The 23,978-nt window shown below is 45.0% G+C and overlaps 1 protein-coding gene across 2 annotated transcripts in view; it reads right to left on the bottom strand.

Moving 5' to 3' along the window:
* ST3GAL5 (ST3 beta-galactoside alpha-2,3-sialyltransferase 5) overlaps positions 1-23,978 on the bottom strand; it is a 61,308-nt gene that overhangs the window by 21,030 nt on the left and 16,300 nt on the right. For both annotated transcript variants that reach the window (XM_052649223.1, XM_052649224.1), the window contains exons 2-3: positions 11,700-11,823; positions 8,771-8,885 (exon numbers count right to left, since the gene is read on the bottom strand). In XM_052649223.1, coding sequence (XP_052505183.1) covers positions 8,771-8,885; positions 11,700-11,823 — 239 coding nt within the window. The remainder of the gene's footprint in view (positions 1-8,770; positions 8,886-11,699; positions 11,824-23,978) is intronic.

Genomic DNA, 23,978 nt, shown 5'->3' with positions numbered 1-23,978 from the left:
TCCACCCCCACCCCACCCCAAGACCAGAATCTGCCTGCTTTACTGTGTTATGCTTTCCACCTACTCTTCTGTCATTAACAGGGGACTGTCCCCTCACCACCTTTTTCTGGAAAAATTAGAGCTTTTAGATAATAAATCTCCTGGGCATAATACGAGTGTTTCAATCCAAAAACCCCTCTGATGGCCTTTCAGCCTGCCTGTAGGACTCGTACAGCTGTGCATGTGGTTGTTTGAGGCCTCCTGACTGCGGGAGGCACAGGAAGCTTAAAACATCCTAGGAATATAGGGGCTTCCGAAGAGTCAAAATCATCAGAATAGGACTGATTAAAGGTTTCATTTGTTGAGCCAATGCTTGCTGCCAAATTTTCATGTCCTCTATTTTTAGGTATAGTTGGTATATAGAATAACAGGTATTAGCAACATTAGATCTTTCTAATGTTAGGGAGTTAGGTACCTTCTTTGTTATAACCCACTGCACCTTTGTCCTACAGGAATGTAACTTTATTTAGTACTTTGAGGGTGATGCAGAGTAAAGAAAAAACACTTCTAGGGAAAAGGAGTTTTCTGGTTGATAGACAATTATCCAGGAAGAGAGCCATAAAAATGTTCACAAGCCTCTTGGCCAGAAGATAATGTAAACCACCTGAGACCTTTTGTATACGGGAGGGTATGCAAAAAGAAAGCCTTGTCTCAATGAGGGTCAGGACTGCTGCCCCTGCATAACTCTATTTCTTTATGTACAATTTGGGGTATATAAGCTGATTTTGAAAAATGGTTTTTGGAGTCTTGCACCGATTCTGGGCTTCCCCATGTCGTTCTTTTCTCCCTTTTTTCGGCTGAATTCCCATCTGGGACGTGGAGGCTCACCATGTTTACTTACTTGTCCCGGCTTCTAAGATCCGTAAGAGAGAGAGCCCAAGGCGGGGCACTCTCCAATATTCAAACGGACGCTGGTGGCCTATCGTAGATGGTGCAAATTCCTTGTCTGGAGTTTTATTGGTTTTCCCCGTAAGCCAAGTTATTCAGCCTCTTTTTCTCCGCCTAAATTTTCCTACTACACTATTTCTTTCTAATCTAATCTTATATCTCTAAATAAATAAGTCTTTCCTCGCCAACGCTGTCCCCGCTTCGAACTCCCTGGATCCACCGGGGCTGGACCCCGGCACACTAGACCATTCAGGTATGACCTCAATCAAATCCCTTACAATGATACAGTGACAGTGACAAATAGATTCAAGGGATTAGGCCTGACAGACAGAGTGCCTGAGGAACTATGGACAGAGGTTCGTGGCATTGTACAGCAGCATTCTCAAGAAAAAGAAACGCAAAAAGGCAAAATGGCTCTCTGAGGAGGCCTTACAAATAGCTGAGAAAAGAAGAGAAGTGAAAGGCGAAGGAGAAAAGGAAAGATATAAGCATCTGAATGCAGAGTTCCAAAGAATAACAAGGAGAGATAAGAAAGCCTTCCTCCAAGATCAATACAAAGAAATAGAGGAAAACAACAGAATGGGAAAGACTAGAGATCTCTTCAAGAAAATTTGAGATACCAAGGGAACATTTCATGCAAAGATGGGCACAGTAAAGGACAGAAATGGTATGGACCTAACAGAAGCAGAAGATATTAAGAAGAGATGGCAAGAATACACAGAAGAACTATACAAAAAAGACCTTCAGTTCAGTTCAGTCGCTCAGTCATGTCCGACTCTTTGTGACCCCATGAACCACAGCAGGCCAGGCCTCCCTGTCTATCACCAACTCCCAGAGTCTACCCAAACTCATGTCTATCGAGTCAGTGATGCCATCCAGCCATCTCATCCTCTGTCGTCCCCTTCTCCTCCTGTCCCCAATCCCTCCCAGCATCAGGGTCTTTTCCAATGAATCAATTTTAATGACCCAGGTAACCACGATGGTGTGATCACTTACCTAGAGCCAGACATCCTGGAATGCGAAGTCAAGTGGGCCTTAGGAAGCATCACTATGAAAAAAGCTAGTGGAGGTGACAGAATTCCAGTTGAGCTATTTCAAATCCTAAGAGATGATGCTGTGAAAGTGCTACACTCAATATGCCAGCAAATTTGGAAAACTCAGCAGTGGCCACGGGACTGGAAAAGGTCAGTTTTCATTCCAATGTCAAAGAACATTCAAACTATCACACAAGTGCACTCATCTCACACGTTAGCAAAGTAATGCTCAAAATTCTCCAAGCTAGGCGTAAACAGTACATGAATTGTGAACTTCCAGATGTTCAAGCTGGATTTAGAAAAGGCAGAGGAACCAGAGATCAAATTGCCAACATCCACTGGATCATCGAAAAAGCACAGAATTCCAGAAAAAACATTTACTTCTGCTTTATTGACTATGCCAAAGCCTTTGTATGGATCACAACAAACTGTGGAAAATTCTTCAAGAGATGGGAATACCAGACCTGCCTCCTAAGAAATCTGTACACAGGTCAAGAAGCAACAGTTAAAACCAGACTTGGAACAATGGACTGGTTCCAAATTGGGAAAGGAGTATGTCAAGGCTGCATATTGTCACCCTGCTTATTTAACTTATATGCAGAGTACATCATGAGAAATGCTGCGCTGAATGAAGCACACGCTGGAATCAAGATTGCTGGGAGAAATATACAATATCAATAACACTCCTCCAACTGGGTGCTTAAAAGGAGAAGCAGTAAGTCTTATGGCATGTATATTTTATCAAAAGACACTGTTAAGAAGAAAACAATCAGACAATCTGGATCTAGACCCAGTTCCAGATCTCTTTATCACAGTGTTGTTTTTCAGTCGCTGAGTTGTGTCTGACTCTTTGAAGCATGCCAGGCTTCCCTGTCCTTCACCATCTCCCTGACGTTGCTCAAACTCATGTAAGTGATGCCATCCAACCATCTCATCCTCTGTTGCCCTCTTCTCTTGATCTCAGTCCTCCCCAGCATCAGGGTCTTTTCCAGTGAGTTAGCTCTTCACATCAGGTGGCCAAAGAATTGGAGCTTCAGCTCCAGCATCAGTCCTTCCAATGAATATTCAGGACTGATTTCCTTTAGGACTGACTGGTTGGATCTCCCTGCTATCGTAGTGTAAACTTGGTTAAAGCATGAGCCCGAGGTCTAGGCTTCAGTTTCCTCACCTCTATGAGACTACTGAAGGATGGTCAGGGGAAAAGTAAGGACACCAGGGAGAGAAGGATCAGTTTGGAAGTGTGAATGCCTGGACTGATTTAAAACTCAGCCCAGGGTTACTCTGCTTACTTCATTTTTTATTTATTTATTTTTGGCTGCACTGTGTGGCATTTAGGATCTTAGTTTCCTGACCAGGGATCAAACCCAGGCCCTCTGCAATGAAATCATGGAGTCCTAATCACTGGACCACCAGGGAATACTCTGCTTACTTTAGATATGTGAGTGTGGGTCTATGGAGTCAGAGCAAAGACATAAACTTGGCCTTGATGAACAGCCCAGAATGCAGTCCCCAGGGTGATGATGTGTGGTCTTTAGTTCCCAAGAGAAGGCCAAGTTCAAAATGGTGCTACCATGTGGCCCCAACCTAAACTGCTGTGACTATGACCTTGTCTCTCTTCAAACATCTCTTAAGTGCAACTTGGCACCTACACCACACTCAAACTGTCGTAGCAACCCTGCAGAAACCACTGTTAGTCTTTTTGCACAAGCTACATATTAAGAGACATCTTTAAATAGAAAATACAAAACCCACAGCAAACACTTGGCCAGAGCCGCACTTCCGCTGTACTCATACCAGCAGAATGTAACCAGATGTTCAGAGTCCAACAAGGCTGCTGGCCTTGCAAGCTGCTGAATGTCGTCAACAAAGCTAACAGAGCCCCACCCACATGACTCTAAGATCTCCTGCTGATATACAACCATAATCATCAGATTCATCCAAGCGCTCTTGGTAGGATGGGTCAGTCTCCACCAAAGCCTGGACACAGAGATTTCTCTGTAGGGAGCTCATACTGAACACCACCTCCCAGCCATTCACACCAGCAAGTTTTCCGTTCACTTCCTCTATAACGGGGACTTAGAGGGTTTCTCTTCCTGTTTAGTGATGTGGGATCAGATATTAAATTTAGGAGCTGCTCAGAGTCTAGTCAAAGCTATGGTTTTCCCATAGTCATGTATGGATGTGAGAGTTGGACCATAAAGAAGGCTGAGGGTTGAAGAATGGATGTTTTCAAACTGTGGTGCTGGAGAAGACTCTTGAGAGTCCCTTGGACAGCAAGGAGATCAAACCAGTCAATCCTAAAGGAAATCAACTTAACTATTCATTGGAAAGACTGATGGCGGAAGCTGAAGCTCTAATAGTTTGGCCACCTGAGATGAAGAGCCAGCTCACTGGAAAAGACCCTGATGTTGGGAAAGATTGAGGGCAGGAGAAGAAGGGGGCAACAGAGGATGAGATAGTTGGATGGCATCATCAACGCAATGGACATGAGTTTGAGCAGACACTGGAAAATAGTGAAGGTCGCGGAAGCCTGGCGCACTGAAGTCCATGGGGTCGCTGAGTCAGACAGGACTGAGCCACTGAATAACAATAGAGTGGAATTCAAGGCTTTTCATGCTCTGGTCCTGTCTCCTTTCAGCATCATATTCTGCTATTCCCCACCCAACAGCCTTAGCAGCATCTCACTCTTGCTGTTTCTCTCCTTGGCCGTGCTCTCTGAGACAGGTGCTTTCTGGCACAGTCATGACTACCGTGAGAAGTAGGGCATTTTGACAGAGTCAACAGCGCTAACATTTTTAAAAGTGTCAGGTAATAGAATAAAAGATGCCCCTCATCTCACCATGATTAGAGCAGGTTTTCACTTTCTTACTTTATTAATTTCCAAACTGAGACTTGAACAAACCTGTTTGACTTACACAACCACATCCCCCTTCCTTCTCCTTTCCACACAATTTTGGGGCACTTTCTAATTGGAAAAGATAATGATCTTTTAGAAGTCTTTCAGAACTGGGTTGATGTGGCTGGCCCCTGGGGCTGCCTCCTGGGTCTCCATTTCCTGTCTCGTCCCTTCTCCAGCAGGCAGTGGGGCTTGGGAAGCTGACCCTGCCCATTAGGTACCCCGGCCCCTCCACCCCTGCTCAAGGACAAGTCAGGAATCCTTACTGAAGCCAACTGGGGCAGGGCACTAGCACCCATGAGAGGCTGTTACTGGTTCAACAGTGAACTTCAGTTTAAAACTGGCCCCACCAGCCTAAAGGGGGAATTCATGTTGCATGGCTTAGGGGGAAGAGGAGGGAGAGCTTTTTTTCTGTCTACTGGGAATTATGAAGAGTCAAAGAGGAGGCATCTGCCTTATTCCTCAAAGGAATATTAAATATAATGTATATTACTGTAGGGGCTTCCCAGGTGGCAGTAGTGGTAAAGGACCCGCCCACCAATGCCTGAGACGTTAAAGATGCGATTCCTGGGTTGGGAAGATCCCCTGGAGGAGAACATGGCAATCCATTCCAGTATCTTGCCTGAATAATCCCATGGACAGAGGAACCTGGCGGGCTACAGTCCACAGGGTTGTAGAGTCGGACGCAACTGAAGAGACGTAGCATACACACACGCATATTACTGTTAAGTCCTCAAAGAATTGCCTGTTAAAACTTAACCATGGATTTTCTGTACAATCTGGAGTTCAAAGAGGAGATGTTGCACTGTGGTTCACGTAACCTCTCTCCTTCCTCTGGAATTTAATACAGCTCAGTAATAAAAAGACAAATAACCCAGTTAAAAATTGGGTGGGGAATTTGAATAGGTTTTTCTTCTTAGAAGATCTACAACTTAATTGTAGATTAAGGGGCTTTTTTTTTTGTGCCTGATACAGGCAGGGCTAGGATGGTGGGGTGACACAGGGGCTGAAGAGACTGGCAGGAACCAAGTCATGCTGCCGGGATGAACGGAGTCGGCAAACATCTGAGGACAGAAACAGCAGGAAAGAAAGGCCCCATGATCAGCAAGACTCCTGAGACACAAGGGTTCTACACAAGCCATGTGTGGATTTATTAGCTACGCTCTTTTCATGTATGTGTTTATACCTGTTTGTCCCAAAAAAAATCTGAGGCATTTCCAAGCATATACAGATTAGAAACACATGAGTAAAAATCAGAACTGAAAAGGGGCTCTGTGCCTGTTATCTTACTGAACTCTGATCACTCCATTTCACAGATGATGTTATCGGTGCCCCACAACTGAGAAATGAGGGACTCTGGGGTTCAATCTCTGGGTCAGGAAGATACCCTGGAGGAGGGCATGACAGCCGATTCCCGTATTCTTGCCTGGAGAATCCCATGGACAGAGAAGCCTGGCAGGCTGCAACAGTCCAAGGGGTCACAAAGAGTTAGACATGACTGAAGCAACTTAGCAGGCATGCACACCAAACAATTAAGTCACTTGCCCAAGGTCTCACTGTAATTGAGTGGCATTTAGATTTGAAACCAGGTCAAAGTTGAAGCTCTCTGTTCTCTGCATCACACTACCTATAACTTCTGGCTTCTTCTTTGTGGACACTCTACCCAGGCAAGGAGCAGAGTCATCAGGAGCCTGCACTCTGAAACCACACTGCTGGGTCCAAGCCCTGACTCGAGCACTCAGGTAACCTTAGACAGGTTACTTAATCTTGCTGTTTCTACATATCTTCAGCTATCAGATAGGGGTAATAATAATAATAGCTTTATCTCCAGGACTATAATGAGGGTCAAATGAACTTCTATTGCGAAATCATTTTTAGAACAGCTCCACAGTATATGCACTTCCCAGGTGATGCAGTGGTTAAGAATCCACCTGCCAATGCAGGATACGCAAGAGACGTGAGTTCAATCTCTGGGTTAGGAGGATCCCCTGGAAAAGGAAATGGTAACCCACTCCAGCATTCTTGCTTGGAAAATTCCATGGACAGAGGAGCCTGGTAAGCTACAATCCATCAGATCACAAAGAGTCACAGACATGACTGAGCGTGCGCGCACGCGCGCGCGCGCGCACACACACACACACACACACACACACACAATATACTAGATTAACTAAACTAGCTAACTAAACTAAACATCATGTGAAATGCTACGCTGGATGACGCACAAGCTGAAATCAAGATTGCCAGGAGAAATATCAATAATCTCAGATATGCAGATGACAGCACCCTTTTGACAGAAAGGAAAGAGGAACTAAAGGGCCTCTTGATGAAAGTGAAAAGAGGACAGTGAAAAAGCTGGCTTAAAACTCAACATTCATAAAAATGAAGATCATGGATCCAGTCCCATCATTTCATGGCAAATAGATAGGAAACAATGGAAACAGTGCCAGACTTCATTTTCTTGGGCTCCAAAATCACTGCAGATGGTGACTGCAGCCATGAAATTAAAAGACGCTTGTCCTTGGAAGTAAAGCTATGACCAACCTAGACAGCATATTAAAAACCCCAGAGACATTACTTTGCCAACAAAGGTTGGCATAGTCAAAGTTATAGTCTTTCCAGTAGTCATGTATGGATGCGAAAGGTGGGCCATAAAGAAAGCTGAGAGCCAAAGAATTGATGCTTTTGAACTGTGGTGTTGGAGAAGACTCTTGAGAATTCCTTGTACTGCAAGGAGATCCACCCAGTCAATCCTAAAGGAAATCAGTCCTGAATATTCATTGAAAGGACTGATGCTGAAGCTGATGCTCCAATACTTTGGCCATGTGATGAGAAGAACTGACTCATTGGAAAAGACCCTAATGCTAGGAAAGACTGAAGGCAAGAGGAGAAGGGGATAACAGAGGATGAGATGGTTGGATGGCATCACTGACTTGATGGACATGAGTTTGAGCAAGCTCTGGGAGCTGGTGATGGACAGGGAAGTCTGGCATGCTGCAGACCTTGGGGCTGCAAAGAGATGGACATGGCTGAGCTACTGAACTGAAACTAAGTGTGAACTTGGGCCAGCAGCTTAACCTCTCAGGGCTTCATCTGTAAGATGCAAAGAACACTGCATGACAATTAAATATAATTTAATTTATAAAGATAATATATGTAAAGCACCCATATGTGTCAGTCATCATTAATACCATGCTACTTTACTTAAAATCATCTCATCTTTTGTCCAGGGCTGAACATTATCAGATAATTTGCAACTCAATCAGCGGAATTAGCATTTAATATGACAACTGATTTAAAAAAATAAATACACATTGAAGGAAAAATCCTGAAATACAATGTGAAATCATTAAAACAAAAAAATTAAACACAGAAATGACAAACAATAGGAAAAGAATTTCTTTCTGATCTGCTTTAAGAACATTTACATTGATAGGATCACAGCATATTAACTTCATGAACCCCCTGGCCATAGGCCAATACCAGTCTATGATCTGTTAGAACATGGCCGGAGGTGAGCAGCTGGCAAGCAAACAAAGCTTCATTTTCATTTACAGACGCTTCCCACTGCTCACCTTACTGCTTGAGCTCCGCCTCTGTCAGATCAGCAGTGATATTATAAATGTAATATGCTTGAATCATCCCCAAACTATCCCCATTCCCACCCCAGGGCATGGAAAAACTGTCTTCCACAAAACCCATCCCTAGTGCTCAAAACCTCACCCCATGACATCAATGAATGAAGGAAGAACAATGAGGGTAAGGTGGGTGCTTTGAAGTGCAAAGGTTAAATGATTTCCCTTCTGCTTATAACGTTCATGAACATTTACTTATAACACTTTAGAGATGATATTACTATTTAAGTATACACTTGAACTATTCTAATTTAAACCACACTGATGGAATAGCTAACCTTTATGCGATCGGGATCCATGTAAGGCATTCTTTTCATGTCACATTCTTCAGTAGTATGATTTAGCTTGAGGATATAAAAAAGGATCCACACTCCAAATACAAGCAGTGTACACCTAGAAAAAAGATTAATGAGGCACAATGACACTGTCATGGAATAATCAAGAGAGAACACGTGAAATAACTGAAAACCTAACCCAAATTGAGTTTGTCTGACGCATGGCAAGAAAGTACAGCCTTTAAGATGACCTAGTAGGGCGGCACTTCTTATTTTCCTAACAAGATAAATGAGTCACTTATGACTGTCTTTGTTATAAACAAGTAAAAAATTTTCTTCTGCAAAGGCACCACAGTAAAAGCTGAATCACAATAAAAATTATTGGACTTCAAAAAAATTAATAAAATTTGAGCTACAGAATCTCAGCTTTAATTGTTTGCTACTTTAAAATAGCCGTTCAAATTCTTTAAGATTCCACTTACATGAGATGCACCTAGTCAAAATTACAGAAACAGAACCTAAAATGCTGATTGCCAGGGGCTAGAGGAAGCAGAGGAGGGGGTAGTGTTTAATGGGTACAAAGGATCAAGTGTTCTGGAGGTGGATGGTGTGATGTTGTATAACAGTGTGAATGTACTTAATGCCGATGAAACTGTACACTTAGAAATCGTTAGAACAGTAAATCTAAGATATTTTACTATAATAAAAAAGAAACTTTGAGAATATACTGTGAGCTCTTCCATAAAAAAAGAAAACAAAGTAAATAATCTACTTATTATTCTTCTAAAAAATTATACCCAGAAACGAGACAGAATGAACTAAGGCAGTACCACTAGTCACCTTGAAGACCATCTGTGAAAACAATTTTTAAAACTCTGATAAATTTTTTTTAAAAGACTGATAAATTAAAACTATTTTACAGTTTAAAATACACACACACATAGACACACACTGGGAGAAAAGAACTGAGTTTAGTCCTGGTTCTAGAAATCTCATTCTTTTTGGCCAGGCCATGAGGCTTATGAGATTTTAGTTCCCCAGCCAGGGACTGAACTTGGGGCCAGGCAGTGAAATGATGAGTCCTAACTGCTGGACTGCCAGGGAATTCCTAAGAAATCTCGTTTTACTAAGCTCCCCAAGGGTTACTGACAAAGTAAAGGTTAAAAAAATTTAAATCAAGTTTAAGAAACACTCCTTTAAATGATTTGTGTTATTGAAAAAAACAAAGTGAAGGAATAACCTTAAGGGGAAAATAATCTATTTTTTAAAGAAAGGGACAGTTTAAAAAATACAGCATCTAGCATAGTATACTGTACACAATAGTGCGAAATATCTCCTAGTATCTGAGGATTATGATGCAAGAAAGTATCACTAGGAAGTGGGAGGTGATATATGTATAATTATGGCTGATTTGCACTATTGTATGGCAGAAACCAACACGACATTGTAAAGCAATTTTCCTCCAATTTAAAAACAAATTTTTAAAAAAGACTTCTTGATTCTCATTTCAATAGAGTCCACCATGAAACCTGAACAAGTATCTTAATTCTTCTGTAGGATCAAATACAGAAGTGAGTGGGATGCAACCATTTGTGTAAAAAACTGAAGGTGTGGGGAGGGAAATACACACGCAGAGTATTTGTTGCATACACAAGACTGGTAATACTAGTCATCTTTAAGTGGAAAGAAGTGTGGGAGCAGAGATGATGAGTATCTTTAATCTGTTTTGCATCTTGTGAAGGCAGTTATTACCTATTCCTTTCTTCAGCCCTCAGTAAAGGTATTATATTCACTGCATTAATAATTCCCTTATTTTGATTAGAAAAGAAAAAAAGGGGGGAATTTCCTGGCAGTCCAGTGGTTAGGACTTCAAGCTTCCAATGCAGGGGATCAGGGGAACTAAGATCCCATAAGTCATGCAGCATGGACCAAAAAAAAAAAAAAAGAAAAGGAAGGAAGAAAAGGTTAACAGCAGGTTCAGTGTCTACAGCACTGATTTTGCTGCAGTGTAATTCCTGGCTGTGAGTCTGTCCCATCCACACTGTATGGAGTTCTGGTCCTAGGTCTATCTCCCACTTGGCCAGTATCCAGCACAGGGCCAGGCCTTGATAATTATTGGTTGATGATAAAAAGAGATGTTTATTAATATACACTTTCTTTTCCACCCATCTCCTTCCCAAATTTGTAAAATAAGGTGAGAGACTAGATTTCAGTGTTGGATTTCTACCCAGAGACATGAAAAAAAAGGGTAATTTACCACCTGGTTTCGCTGGTACCAAATAAAACCGACAAGATCCCCCCTTTAACAATGCTTTCTCTTATTAATGACTTCCCAGGTGGCTCAGTGGTAAAGAATCTTCCTGCAGGCAGGAGCCCCGGGTTCTATTCCTGGGTTGGGAAGATCCCCTGGAAAAGGGAATGGCAATCCACTCCAGTACTCTTGCCAGGAAAATCCCAAGGACAGAGGAGCCCGGAGGGCTACAGTCCATGGGTTTGCAAAGAGTCAGACACACGACTGAACGCGCATGCTCACACTCACACCTCTTATTAGGATGGAAGGGTGACCTGGCTGGAATATTTCTCATGCTTTTTAGTGTTTAATGTTAAATGTTATTCAAATGCCTGTAGGGAATTTTAATTAACCGCATTTTTAGACTCACTGGAAATAGCAAGCGGGAAGCCCTCTTTTGTTGGACAGCAGTGGGAAGAGCTGTGACCTGGAAGTTGCAGGGCCTGGAGACCCTCTAGGCCAGCACTGCACCACCACCAAGCACGACTCGATGCAGGCATCTGGGGCACATGTGCTCTGAACCCTGACTGAGACATGCCTTTAAACGACCGTGACCAGGTGTGGCCAAGGAGCTCTCGCTGAATTTTTCTCCCAGTTCTGCCCAAATCAGAGGCATCTTGTGGCCCGAGGGCCCAGTCTTACTTGAGGATGTCTTTTAGCAACAAGTTGGGTCTTCGCATCTTGTTCTGAGCTCTGGTGTACCATTGCAGGGAGGGCCGTGAGCAATCGCTTCTTAGCTTCACACGGCTGTGGTCACTTGGCATTGCTGTGAAGAGAGGAGAGGGAGGAGGAGGGGAAGAGGCAAATAAGTTTGGTAGATGATGCTTTTAAAGAAACTTTTTTCGCAGGGTGGGGTTGGGAGGCACATTGTGTGCCTTGCAGAATTTTAGTTCCCTGATCAGGGATTGAACCTGGGGCCTCAGCAGTGAAAGCACAGAGTCCTAACCACCGGACCACCAGGAATTCCCTAAAGAGCCTTGATGCTGTACAGCCGTACCATGTAACACTACTCAGCCAGAAAGAGGAGTGACAGATTGATAGACACAGTAACTGGACGAATCTCGAGCTGAGCCAATACTGAAAGGTTACGCAGTATAGGATTCGATTTACATAATGTTCCTGAAATGACAAAATTAGAGAAATGTAAACAGATTAGTAGTGGTCAGGAGTAAGGGAAGGAATGAGGGAAGTGGCTATGGAAAGGCAACATGAGGGGTCCATGTGGGGATGGAAATATTCTGTCTCCTGACTATATGCCTGTCAATATCCCAGCTTCAATAGTCTACAGTTTTGCTACCATTAGGGGGAAGGGCTTCCCAGGTGGCTCTCTGGTAAAGAATATGCCCGCCACTGCAGGGGATGCAGGAGACTTGGGTTTGATTCCTGGATTGGGGAGATCTCCAGGAGTAGCAAGTGGCAACACACTCCAATCCATTCTTGCTTGGGAAATCCCATGGGCAGAGGAGCCTGGAGGGCTACCGTCCATAGGGTCAAAAAGAGTTGGACACCACTGAGCACACACAGACACACACCACTGGGGGGAAAAGGAGTAATCTGTGTTATATCTTACAACTGCACGTGACTCTACAACTATCCCAAAATTAGGTCTAATTTATTTGTTGAGCCTTTACCTTTTAGAGACACATATAGAACTATTTACAGATGAAACAGGAGATATGAAAATCGCTTCAAAAAACAGGAAGTGGATAAGTGTGTGGGGGAATAGCTGAAACAAGATGAACCTTAAATTGCTACTGAATCTAGGCAATGGGTACACAGGGCTCACTATACAATTCTCAATGATATTTGAAATTTTCTACCATAAAAATTTAAAAAGAAAGTATACATAAAAAAGAAAAGGAATGTACACAGAGAAAGAGGGTTACACTAAGGGAAAAAGAAAACATGGTAATTTTAAAAGAAGTTTTTCTTTAAAAAAATATGTATGTTCTCAGGCACGCTGCTTACTTAATCGTTTGAATTAATTTTATTCTCAGATTCTCAATTTTTAAGTAATATTCTAATTCGTATTGTAGTAGACATCAAAACATCTCCCCCTCATATCAGTTTCCCCCCTCCTCTCAGTTGAACAGAACTCTGGATTTCTAGCTGGGCACATGGCCTCCCAGAATAAAGACTACATTTCCCAGCCTCCCCCGGGGCTAAGTATAGTCTCAGGGCTAAGTTCTCGTCAGTGGGAAACAAGCAAAAGTGACTTGTACAACTTGAGGGTGCACCTCTTGGTGTACTCCGCTCTCTCCTTTATCCCTCTTCCTGATGGCTGAAACACTGACACCTTATGAGCCACTCTGGACACAGCACATCGCCCAAGAGATGGAGGAGCAACGAGAGAGAAGAGACCTGGGTTTTTGGGCCACCCCTGTGGACAGGGCCACCAATCCACCTTGGACCACAAGAGTCTCTGGACTCTTGCATGACAGAAATAAACTTCTGTCTTATTTAAGCAACGGTTACTTAAATCTCAGCTAGTACAGGCACCTACCTATAGCATTATGGTACGTTTATATATTAATTTAGGAAATCATATCTTTACTATACTTAGTCTTGTAGCAGGAGGAAGTAACATCTCATTATTCACTTCATTTCCCCCATTAGTATTGTGACATTTTCTTTGAAAAAAACCTTTCTCAAACTGACATTCAAGTATTTGATATTTTGCTACCATTAACACTCCCCAATTCTAACCCTGCAGCACTAGAATGTAAGAATTTTCATAGACTTGCGTCACTCCATTTGAATATTAAAAAACAAAACAAAACAAAACCATGCCAGGGGCTTCATGAGCAAACTTCTGCTGAAGAATCTATTGAATTCTTTTTAAAGGAGAAATGAGATCAACTGAGACCCTGAAAGGTTTTCAACCACCGTAACTCTGTGGTTACTTGGACACACAGTCAGCCAAGCAGAGGTTCCCAAGGGGCTGCTTATGATCAAGACATTTATAAAGTGGAAGTTTCTATGATGCCTGTGTTTTTATGACCAGAATGGCACTTCACGCCTGAGTGGACCTCCCGAGAACAAAGCAGATGGTGCTATTAGAATCTGGATTCTGCCCTTGCCTACGGCTGGTGCCCTGGACAGGGCTGTGGGCTCTGGCCTCTTCTCTCCCCCTCCTCTTTCTCATCCTCTCTGCCACTGAGACTGAAACCTGCAAACTGCATTCCCAGACTCCACTGTGCCACCCGGCTTCCTGCTGAGTTGCGACTGTGGACCATCTGGGTAGAAGCCTGGAAGGCAAGGACGGGGGCGGCAGCCTTCCCTGGTGGTTCAGACGGTAAAGCGTCTGTCTACAATGCGGGAGACCCGGGTTCGATCCCTGGGTCAGGAAGATCCGCTGGAGAAGGAAATGGCAATCCACTCCAGTACTATTGCCTGGAAAATCCGATGGACAGAGGAGCCTGGTAGGCTACAGTCCATGGGTCCGCAAAGAGTCAGACATGACTGAGCGGCGTTCCTGTATGACATAGGAGCAGAGGCAATGGAGTTGCCCGCAGGTAACTCCAGCAGCATCCTAGGTTTCTACCCAACAGAAGGGACGGCACCTCTAGTTCTGTGACAAGTACAGGCTTTGGCACAGGGTGACAGCAGCCCCCTGGTCGCTGGCCCCTGCCCTTGCCTTCCAGGCTTCCACCCCAATGGTTCAGGGCTTAGGTAAGCTGCATCCTTTAGGCACTCTGGTTTCTGGCCACAGCTTTCCAGTCCAGCCCCATCGAGGCCCTTCTTGAATCCTGTCCATGTTCCTTCCTGGGGTCTCTGGACAGGCAGCGTCTTCTGGAAGCCCCTCCTGTGCTTGCCCTGTCAGTTTCTGGGCAGGCTCTCTCTCCCGAGCCCCCTTCTAAATGCCCAGCTTCCTTCATGGGTCTCTCCTCCCCACCGTGACGGCCCAGCTGCTCCTTCACTCAGTCTGCAGACCACAGACTGGGTGCCTTGGAATCATACCTCCATCCCTACCTCTGCAATCATCAACTCCCCCGTGCAAGGCGCAGGACTCCAGGGTCCCGGTCCCCATTCTCCGCACCATTTTCCGCTTGCAAAAGTGGAAGTGCTAGTCACTCAGTCATGTCTGACTCTGCAACCCTGTGGACTGCTGCCCATCAGGCACTTCTACTTCTGTCCATGGGATTCTCCAGGCAAGAATACTGGAGTGGGTTGCCATTCCCTTCTCCAGTGGATCTTCCCGAATCAGGGATCGAACCTGGATCTTCCACATTGCAGGCAGATTCTTTATTGTCTGAGCCACCAGGGAAGCTCCTTCATCCTTAAACCCTCTCCTTCTCTGTGAAACTAATTTTAAACACCATAATCAATCCTGGGCACTCCCCTATCTCTGTTTACCATTATGAACTGAAATTTCCTGTGTACATTTTAGGTCTCCTCTGCCCTTTGGCCTGGATGACTGAGCTGCAGGGGTAGGACCTGGCACAGAGCAGGACCTTCAGAAACATCCCAGGAATATCCCTGGAGGTCCAGTGGTCAAGAATCTGCCTTCCATCAGAGGGGATGAGGGTTTGATCCTTGGTTTGGAAAGTGATATCCCACATGACGTGGAGCAGCTAGGCCCATGTGCCACAACTAGAGAACCTGCATGCTGAAATTTGAAAAGCCTGCATGCCACAACAAAGATCCAGCACAGCCAAAAAAGAAAGAAAGAAAGAAACACCCCACATGGAATGAACGTGTGTTATACGCCTATAGTCTGTCATCAAACAAGATAAACTCCCCACCACCAAAATGTACTTTACCAATGATATTTAAGATTCAAAGTGAAACTGAATGTGAACAGCAATTGTAAGAGCAAAGAGTAAAATGTAAATTCTACTGAACTATCTAACATGCCTGCATGCGTGCATCCAAGTCACTTCAGTTGTGTCCAACTCTTTGAGACCCCAGGGACTGTAGCTTGCCAGTCTCCTCTGTCCATGGGATTCTCCAAGCAAGAATACTGAAGTGGGTTGCCATTTCCTTCTCCAGGGGACCTTCCCAACCCAGGGATCGAACCTGTGTCTATTAGGTCTCCTGCATTGGCAACCAGGTTCTTTACCACTAGCACCACCTGGGAAGCCCTTCTAGCATGCCTAGCAATAGGTAATTTGTTGCTAACTTGTGGTGTAAATCATATGGAACATTCCCCGCGGCTGTTAAAGCCTTGATATATGAAGCAGAATCTGTGACCACATCCTCTGCTGAGAAGAGGTTAGACACATGAAATCTCAGAACTGCTCACCACACCCCACTCCTGCTGAATCAAAGGATTCATATAAACATTTAGTTTGAGAAGCTCTTGCTTAAAGTATTCAGTGCCTACATTTATTGACACAGAAAGATACTGTAAGAAAAAAAGCTGGTTTGTAAAATCATAGGTATATATACATGTGATCATGTTCTGTGGTATATCCATTCAAACCAGGAGAATTTGATTTCCCATATGAAGTTTCACTTGGGCTGGAATATCTTCTTTCAGCTTAGCAGGGACCATTAGATTCCATGTCCCTCCACACAACAAAAGGAGGGCCAAGCTGAGTTGTCTTCACAGACTTACAGCTGACACACAGCTAAGTGGCGCTAAGGTGCTCCTTCGGAGAACCCAGGGGTTTCTAGTGTTGCTCATCTCTCTACCATCTGCACTGTGTCCACTCAATTCCTTTGTCTTTAATGCTCCGTTTGGGACTTCCCCATGATCCAGTGGGTTAATAATTCCCCATGTCGTGAGACAACTAAGTTGTGTGCACCACAACTACTGAGCCCACATGCCACAACTGCTGAAGCCTGTGCACCCTGGAGTGTGTGCACCCAGAAAAGCCACTGCACTGAGACGCTCATGAGCTGCAAGTAGAGTAGCCTCTGCTCTCCGCAACTGGAGAAGAGCCTGGGCATGGCAGCGAAGACAGATAAATGAATTTCTAAAAATGTTCTCTTTGGTGGAGGATGGCATGCAACTGAAGTTTCCATTAGAACACTTATCATGAGACAAGTTACTCATAATTTTTTCTTTTGAATAGACATTTCTCTCTTGTCTTCCCCACTAGAATATAGATTCCAAGAGAGTAGGTGTCTTTGCTCACCACTGAGTTCACAGTGCCTAGAAGGCAATGGCATCCCACTCTAGTACTCTTGCCTGGAAAATCCCATGGACGGAGGAGCCTGGTAGGCTGCAGTCCATGGCGTCACTAAGACTTGGGCACGACTGAGCGACTTCACTTTTGCGTTTCACTTTCATGCATTGGAGAAGGAAATGGCAACCCACTCCAGTATTCTTGCCTGGAGAATCCCATGGACAGAGGAGCCTAGTGGGCTGCCATCTATAGCGTTGCACAGCGTCGGACACGACTGAAGCGACTTAGCAGCAGCAGCAGCAGGATGGTTAGGAGGGACATAATAGGCAACTAATACCTATTTACTGAATAAATATTCCGTTTCTTACGAGGTTTCAGAGGTGATGGTGGTTTCAGGCATTCCTCCAAGGACATGTGTTGGCAGGCCATCACCGTCTGCCTTGTGGCACTTTCCTGGTTCCCAACTTGTCCATCTCCTTCACAGGCAGCTCCTCCCACTCCTTCCAAGTGCTAAGATCCCAGGGCTGATGAATATCTCCCTCCTTTCATTCAGACTGCCAGGGTAAGAGCCTCCACTAATCCCTTCTATGCAGAAAAGACCTGGTTTTCAAAATTACATATTTCCACTCACATATGAAAATGTAACAGCTGCTTCTCAAATGTTTATGTATCTGATGAGCAAATCACTCTTATTAAGGCCCCGATGAAGAAACATTAGGGCAAGGTCCAGGCTTTCAGTCCACTTGCAGATCTGGCACCAACAGTTTCAAATTAAGAATTAACCATCCAAGGTAAGAGTATAACATATGCTGCAAAGCAGTATGTGAAAAATTGTTAGATAAACTATACAGGCAATTAGTGGTGCAACAAAGAGTAGGGCACTAATATTTATTGGGGGGAATAATCCTACACAAGATATCACTAAATCCTAAATCACTAAAACACCTACTTCATTGGACTGCTATCTGCATTTAACCTGATACATTTAATCTGCTGAAAGTCACAAGTGGAGAAGTAGGGGGCTGAGAATTTCAGCCATCTTTATCCATGCACTTCCATGTGGGGGTTGCTTAGGGAGGGTAGGTATTGGAATAGGTGGGTAGACCTGTATGTAAAGGGTTTTTTGGGTTTTTGTTTATTTATTTTTTTTAACAATAAAGGCAGGCTTTCCAGGTGGCTCAGTGGTAAAGAATCTGCCTGCAAGTAGGACATCCAGGAGACACCAGTTTGACCCATGGGTTGGGAAGACCTCCTAGAGAAGGGCATGGCAACCCACTTCAGTATTCTTGCCTGGAGAATCCCACGGACAGAGGAGCCTGGCAAGCTACAGCCCATAGGGTCACAAGGAGGCAGACATGACTGGAGCGACTGAACACGTACATACACGCAAGATTATTAAAAACAAAAATGAAGCTGACGAAGCAGTAAATAAAAATGACATGGTTGGTCTGGGAAGCTGAGCAGGTACAGCTTAGATATTAACATGGCAGCCAAAAGAGCACGCCCTTCTAGGTGGGAAGCGTCTGAGAAGGACTGTACGGCAGGACAGAAGGAAGCCTCACCAGGCTGCCCGTGGACAGTGGGGCATGATGCTGGGTGCTTGAGGGGAAGGGTAGCCTGAGGCACATCCGGGTGAGAAAGAAGACAGGAAGAGGACAGACACGGATCGAGAAATCATGAAGACCTGCACCGAAAAGATGCAGGCCAAGACCAACCGGGTCCCGGTTACGGAAAGAAACAGCAATGGAAGTCAATTTTAGTAGTTTAGCGATGATGGCCACAGGAATGGAAAGGTCAGTTTTCATTCCAATCCCAAAGAAAGTCAATGCCAAAGAATGCTCAAACTATTGCGCAAGTGCACTCATCTCACACACTAGTAAAGCAATGCTCAAACTTCTTCAAGCCAGGCTTCAACAGTACGTGAACCACGAACTTTCAGATGTTCAAGCTGGATTTAGAAAAGGCAGAGGAACTAGAGATCAAATTGCCAACATCTGCTGGATCATTGATAAAGCAAGAGAGTTCCAGAAAAACATCTGTTTCTGCTTTATTGACTATGTCAAAGCCTTTGAATGTGTGGATCACAACAAACTGTGGAAAATTCTTAAAGAGATGGGAATACCAGACCACCTGACCTGACTCCTGAGAAATCGGTATGCAGGTCAAGAAGCAACAGTTAGAACTAGACATGGAAAAACAGACTGGTTCCACATAGGGAAAGGAGTACATCAAAGCTGTATATTGTCAGCCTGCTTATTTAACTTATATGCAGAATACATCACGAGAAACGCTGGGCTGGATGAAGCAAAAGCTGGAATCAAGATTGCTGGGAGAAATATCAATAACCTCAGATATGCAGATGACACCACCCTTATGGCAGAAAGCAAAGAACAACTAAAGTGCCTCTTGATGAAAGTGAAAGAGGAGAGTGAAAAAGTTGGCTTAAAACTCAACATTCAGAAAACGAAGATCATGGCATCTGGTCCCATCACTTCATGGCAAATAGATGGAGAAATGGTGGAAACAGTGTCAGACTTTATTTTTGGGGCTCCAAAATCACTGCAGATGGTGACTGCAGCCATGAAATTAAAAAACATTTGCTCCTTGAAAGAAAAGTTATGACCAACCTAGGCAGCATATTAAAAAGCAGAGACATTACTTTGCCAACAAAGGTCCGTCTAGTTAAAGCTATGGCTTTATGTTTTTGAACAGTGGTGTTGAAAAAGATTCTTGAGAGTCCCTTGGACTGCAAGGAGATCCAACCAGTCCATCTTAAAGGAAATCAGTCCTGAATATTCATTGGAAGGACTGATGCTGAAGCTGAAACTCCAATACTTTGGCCAAGTGATTTGAAGAACTGATTCATTTGAAAAGACGCTGATGCTGGGAAAGATTGAAGGCAGGAGGAAGAGACAACAGAGGATAAGATAGTTGGATGGCATCATTGACTCAATGGTCATGAGTTTGAGTAAATTCCAGGAGTTTGTGATGGGCAGGGAGGCCTGGCGTGCTGCAGTCCATGGGGTTGCAAAGAGTCGGACACAACCAAGTGACTGAACTGAACTGAACTGAGGAACTTGAGATGATAAATAACTAGACCAAGACATCCCAGAGGCAGCTGGAAATGCCTCCCCGCCCCTCCCCACCCCGCCCCCACCCCGGGCTCCACAGAATACCCACCCTTCCAGCCAGCCTTTCTCAGAAGGTCTGAGAGTGACACCGAGCCAGTCAACAAGATGAAGTCAATTCACATCTCTCCTGTGAACCTCAACTGGTACAAGTTACACCCATCCACGGGAAAGCAGAGAAGATAATTACTTGAATTGTGCTTGGCGTTTGTGTTTTAGATACTTGATAAAAGTGGACAGGAGACAAGATAGAAAGCCTGCCCCTGGAGGAGATGGCTGCTCTGAAGTATGAAGAGATTAAACATCCCCTGGTGCCAAGGACAACAAACCCAGCTATAGCAGGAGCAGGGGCAGCTAGGTGAGGAGGGAAGACCCACCCTGTGGGCAGAAGGAGCAAAGCAGAGGTCTGGGGAGTTTGGGGACCAAGTGAGCTAGGTGCAGCTGAGAAAGTATGCCCTGGGTGGGGGCACAGGCAGGAGTTAAGGGCAATACTGTGGGTTTGCTGGTATCCCAGGGCTGGCGCCACATCTCAGCTGCAAGTATTGACACCGCACACAACTACCCGCTTCTCCACGGATGTGCCCTCTGTCCCCAGGCAATGACTAACGGAGTACAAAACGCCTGGGATCACTCTGAGCAAGCAAGTCAAGCTCCTTGGGGGACAGCAGAGACCATGATTCCTATTTCAGGCTCTGCTTCTAGGGAACCATGACTCATACAGTAAAGAATCTGCCTGCAGCGCAGGCTACCTGCAGGGTACCAGGGTTTGATCCCTGGGTGGAGAAGATCCCCTGGAGGAAGACATGGCAACCCACTCCAGTATTCCTGCCTGGAGAATCCCCATGGACAGAAGAGCCCAGAGGGCTATAGAGTCCATGGGGTTGCAAAGAGTCAGACAGGACTGAGCAACTAACAGTTTCACTTTTTAGAGAACCTGACCATTATGTCTGCAGGGTCAATGTATGGACGATGGCAGAAGGTCATGGACGATCACAAGAAGAAACCTTGAAGATTTTATTCGGGTGTGGTGGTAGGGGGTCATGATATGTGCACGCACATCCCTGGGGAGGCAGCCGGGATGCGATGGAGGTGGCGAGCCTGAGACAGGGCTGGCCTCAGCAGCAGACCTTGTGCCCTGGCCACCATGCTGGTGGCCAGATGGTCAGGAAGGGCTCCCAGCTGCAGAAGAGATGGGCTTGAGGTAGGTCAGACGTGGTGAGCAGGCAGGATGGAGGAGAACTCAAGTGTCAGGGATGTCACAAGAAGGACATGTGAGTCCCCAGGGCCTGTGGGCCGTCAGGCTGATAGACCCCGTGCTTGGAGCCCTGGGGAGGGATCTGCGCTGGAGTTTCAGCCAAGGCTTTCAGCTAAAAGAGTATGTCTTTTTTCTTTTGTTTTTTAGTTGCACCTTGAGGCATATGGGATCTTAGTTCCCTGACTAGGGATCGAACCTGTGCCCCTGCAGCAGAAGCCCAGAATCCTAACCACTGAACCCCCAGGGAAGTCCCCGGGGGTGTCTTCTTCTCACAGCATGGTAAGTCCAGGGACAAACAGAGCGGGGCTGGTGCAGGGGCTCTCAAAGCCGCTGGTGTTCCTGGCTCCCACCAGTATCAACTCCAGCCCAGGCTGGAGGGAGAGGAGGGATGAACCGGAGAGGAAGGGGAGGCACCTCCATCAGGGGAGGAAAAACTTCCCTGGAAATCCCTGACAGGCTGCCAGTTCTGTCCCTTTGGCCAGAACTGCATCATGTGACCATCCCCAGCTGCCAGGAAGGTTTCCCATGCTGCTCAGGCTGCTTCCTGCATGGAATGAGAATCCTGCCCGTGAGGAGGGTGGAGACAAGGAGTATTTCAAAGTCAGCAGTAGGGCCATCGATGCCTTGATAAGGGCATGGAGTTGTTTGGATAAAGGGACAATTAAGGCTGCTCTAAAGAGATTAGATCCCCAAGAGGAAGAACAAAGGGCAGAGCCTTCCAGGGATTGGAAAGAAGAGGAAAATGCTGCTGGAAATCAGACAAGGACACCTTCAATAAAATCTGTGACTCTGCATGACAATTTCAAGTCCATAACACTCTGGAAATTCAAGCATTTAAGAAAGGAGTACAACAGTTCCTAAACAAAATGCATTTTGAATCACTTTAACCTGAGAAAGTAATATAAGTGTCCCCACTAAGCTGACTTAAAACTCAACATTCAAAAAGCGAAGATCATGGCATCCAGTCCCATCACTTCATCGCAAATAGATGGGGAAAAAATGGAAACAGTGACAGACTTTATTTTCTTGGGCTCCAAAATCATTTCAGATGGTGACTGCAGCCATGAAATTAAAAGACCCTTGCTCCATGGAAGAAAAGCTATGACAAATCTAGACAGTGTATTTAAAAGCAGGGACATCGTGTTGTTGTCAAAGTTCCATATAGTCAAACCTATGGTTTTTCCAGTAGTCATGTATGGATGTGAGAGCTGGACCATAAAGAAGGCTGAGCGCCGAAGAATTGATGCTTTAGAATTGTAGTGTTGGAGAAGACACTGGAGAGTCCCTTGGATAGCAAGGAGATCAAACCAGTCAATCTTAAAAGGAAATCAACCCTGAATATTCATTGTAAGGACTGCTGCTGAAGTTGAAGCTCCGATACTTTGGCCACCTGATGTGAAGAGTCAACTCATTGGAAAAGATCACGATGCTGAGAAAGACTGAAGGCAGGAGGAAAAGGGGATGACAGAGGATGAGATAGTTGGATGGCACCACCGACTCAATGGATATGAGTTTGAGTAAGCTCTGGGAGATGGTGAAGGACAAAGGAAGCCTGGCGTGCTGCAGTCCATAGGGTCACAAAGAGTTGGATGTGACTTAATGACTGAACAATGACAATCACCACTGTACACACAAAAAAGATGACTTCTAATTTCATCAATTCCTCCAATGTGCACTGTGGGGGGACTGAGATGAAATGAAGGACTGAGGGACTTCCCTGGTGGTCCGGTGGTTAAGACTCTGCTTTCCACTGCAGAGTGCACGGCCTCCATCTCTAACTTGAGAACTAAGAGCCCATATTCTGTGCAGTTTGGGAAAAAAAAAAAAAAAAAAAACGAGAGAGAGTGAAATGAAGGATTGAGACCCCACTTTGTAGAAACCCAAGGTCCAGGGAAATGACAAGAATGTAACTAAATGGTGTGGGGAAAGTGGGAGGGAAGGAGGCTGTTCAGAGGTGTGGTGCCTGACACACAGCTCAGATACAGACATGGTGTGGTCTTACCCAAGCCCACCCACGGGCACTGTCACAAAACCATGGGGCTGGGATCCAGAAGCTGAGAAGCAGTAGGTGAGAACGAAGCTCTAAACTAAACTTTCTTCTACCCTGACCCGACTGGGAGGGGAAGCTGTGGGAGAAGGAGTATGGTTAAGTTGGAAAAGCTCGAGAGCACACCAGCCAGTGTCTTCCCTGGGGCTCATGGAGTCTTGGTGACTTGTGCCCTTTGTCCAACCAAGAAGAATGCCATCTTCATACAAGCTAGGAGGCTAATTGCAAACCAGTTTCAGCTGTGGAACTCTTTTTTTTTTTAACAGGAATGCTCATCTTGAACCCTAACATATAACACAGATAAGAGACACAGATAAGAGTTGATCTCTTGCAGAGTCTCTCTACCTCAACACTGCAGACATTTGGGGCTGGGTAATTCTTTGCTGTCGGCTTCCCTGGTGGCTCAGTCAGTAAAGA

Source organism: Budorcas taxicolor, chromosome 11, assembly GCF_023091745.1.
Source record: "Budorcas taxicolor isolate Tak-1 chromosome 11, Takin1.1, whole genome shotgun sequence".
Lineage (NCBI taxonomy): Eukaryota > Metazoa > Chordata > Mammalia > Artiodactyla > Bovidae > Budorcas > Budorcas taxicolor.
This window is presented reverse-complemented; position numbering and strand designations above follow the sequence as displayed.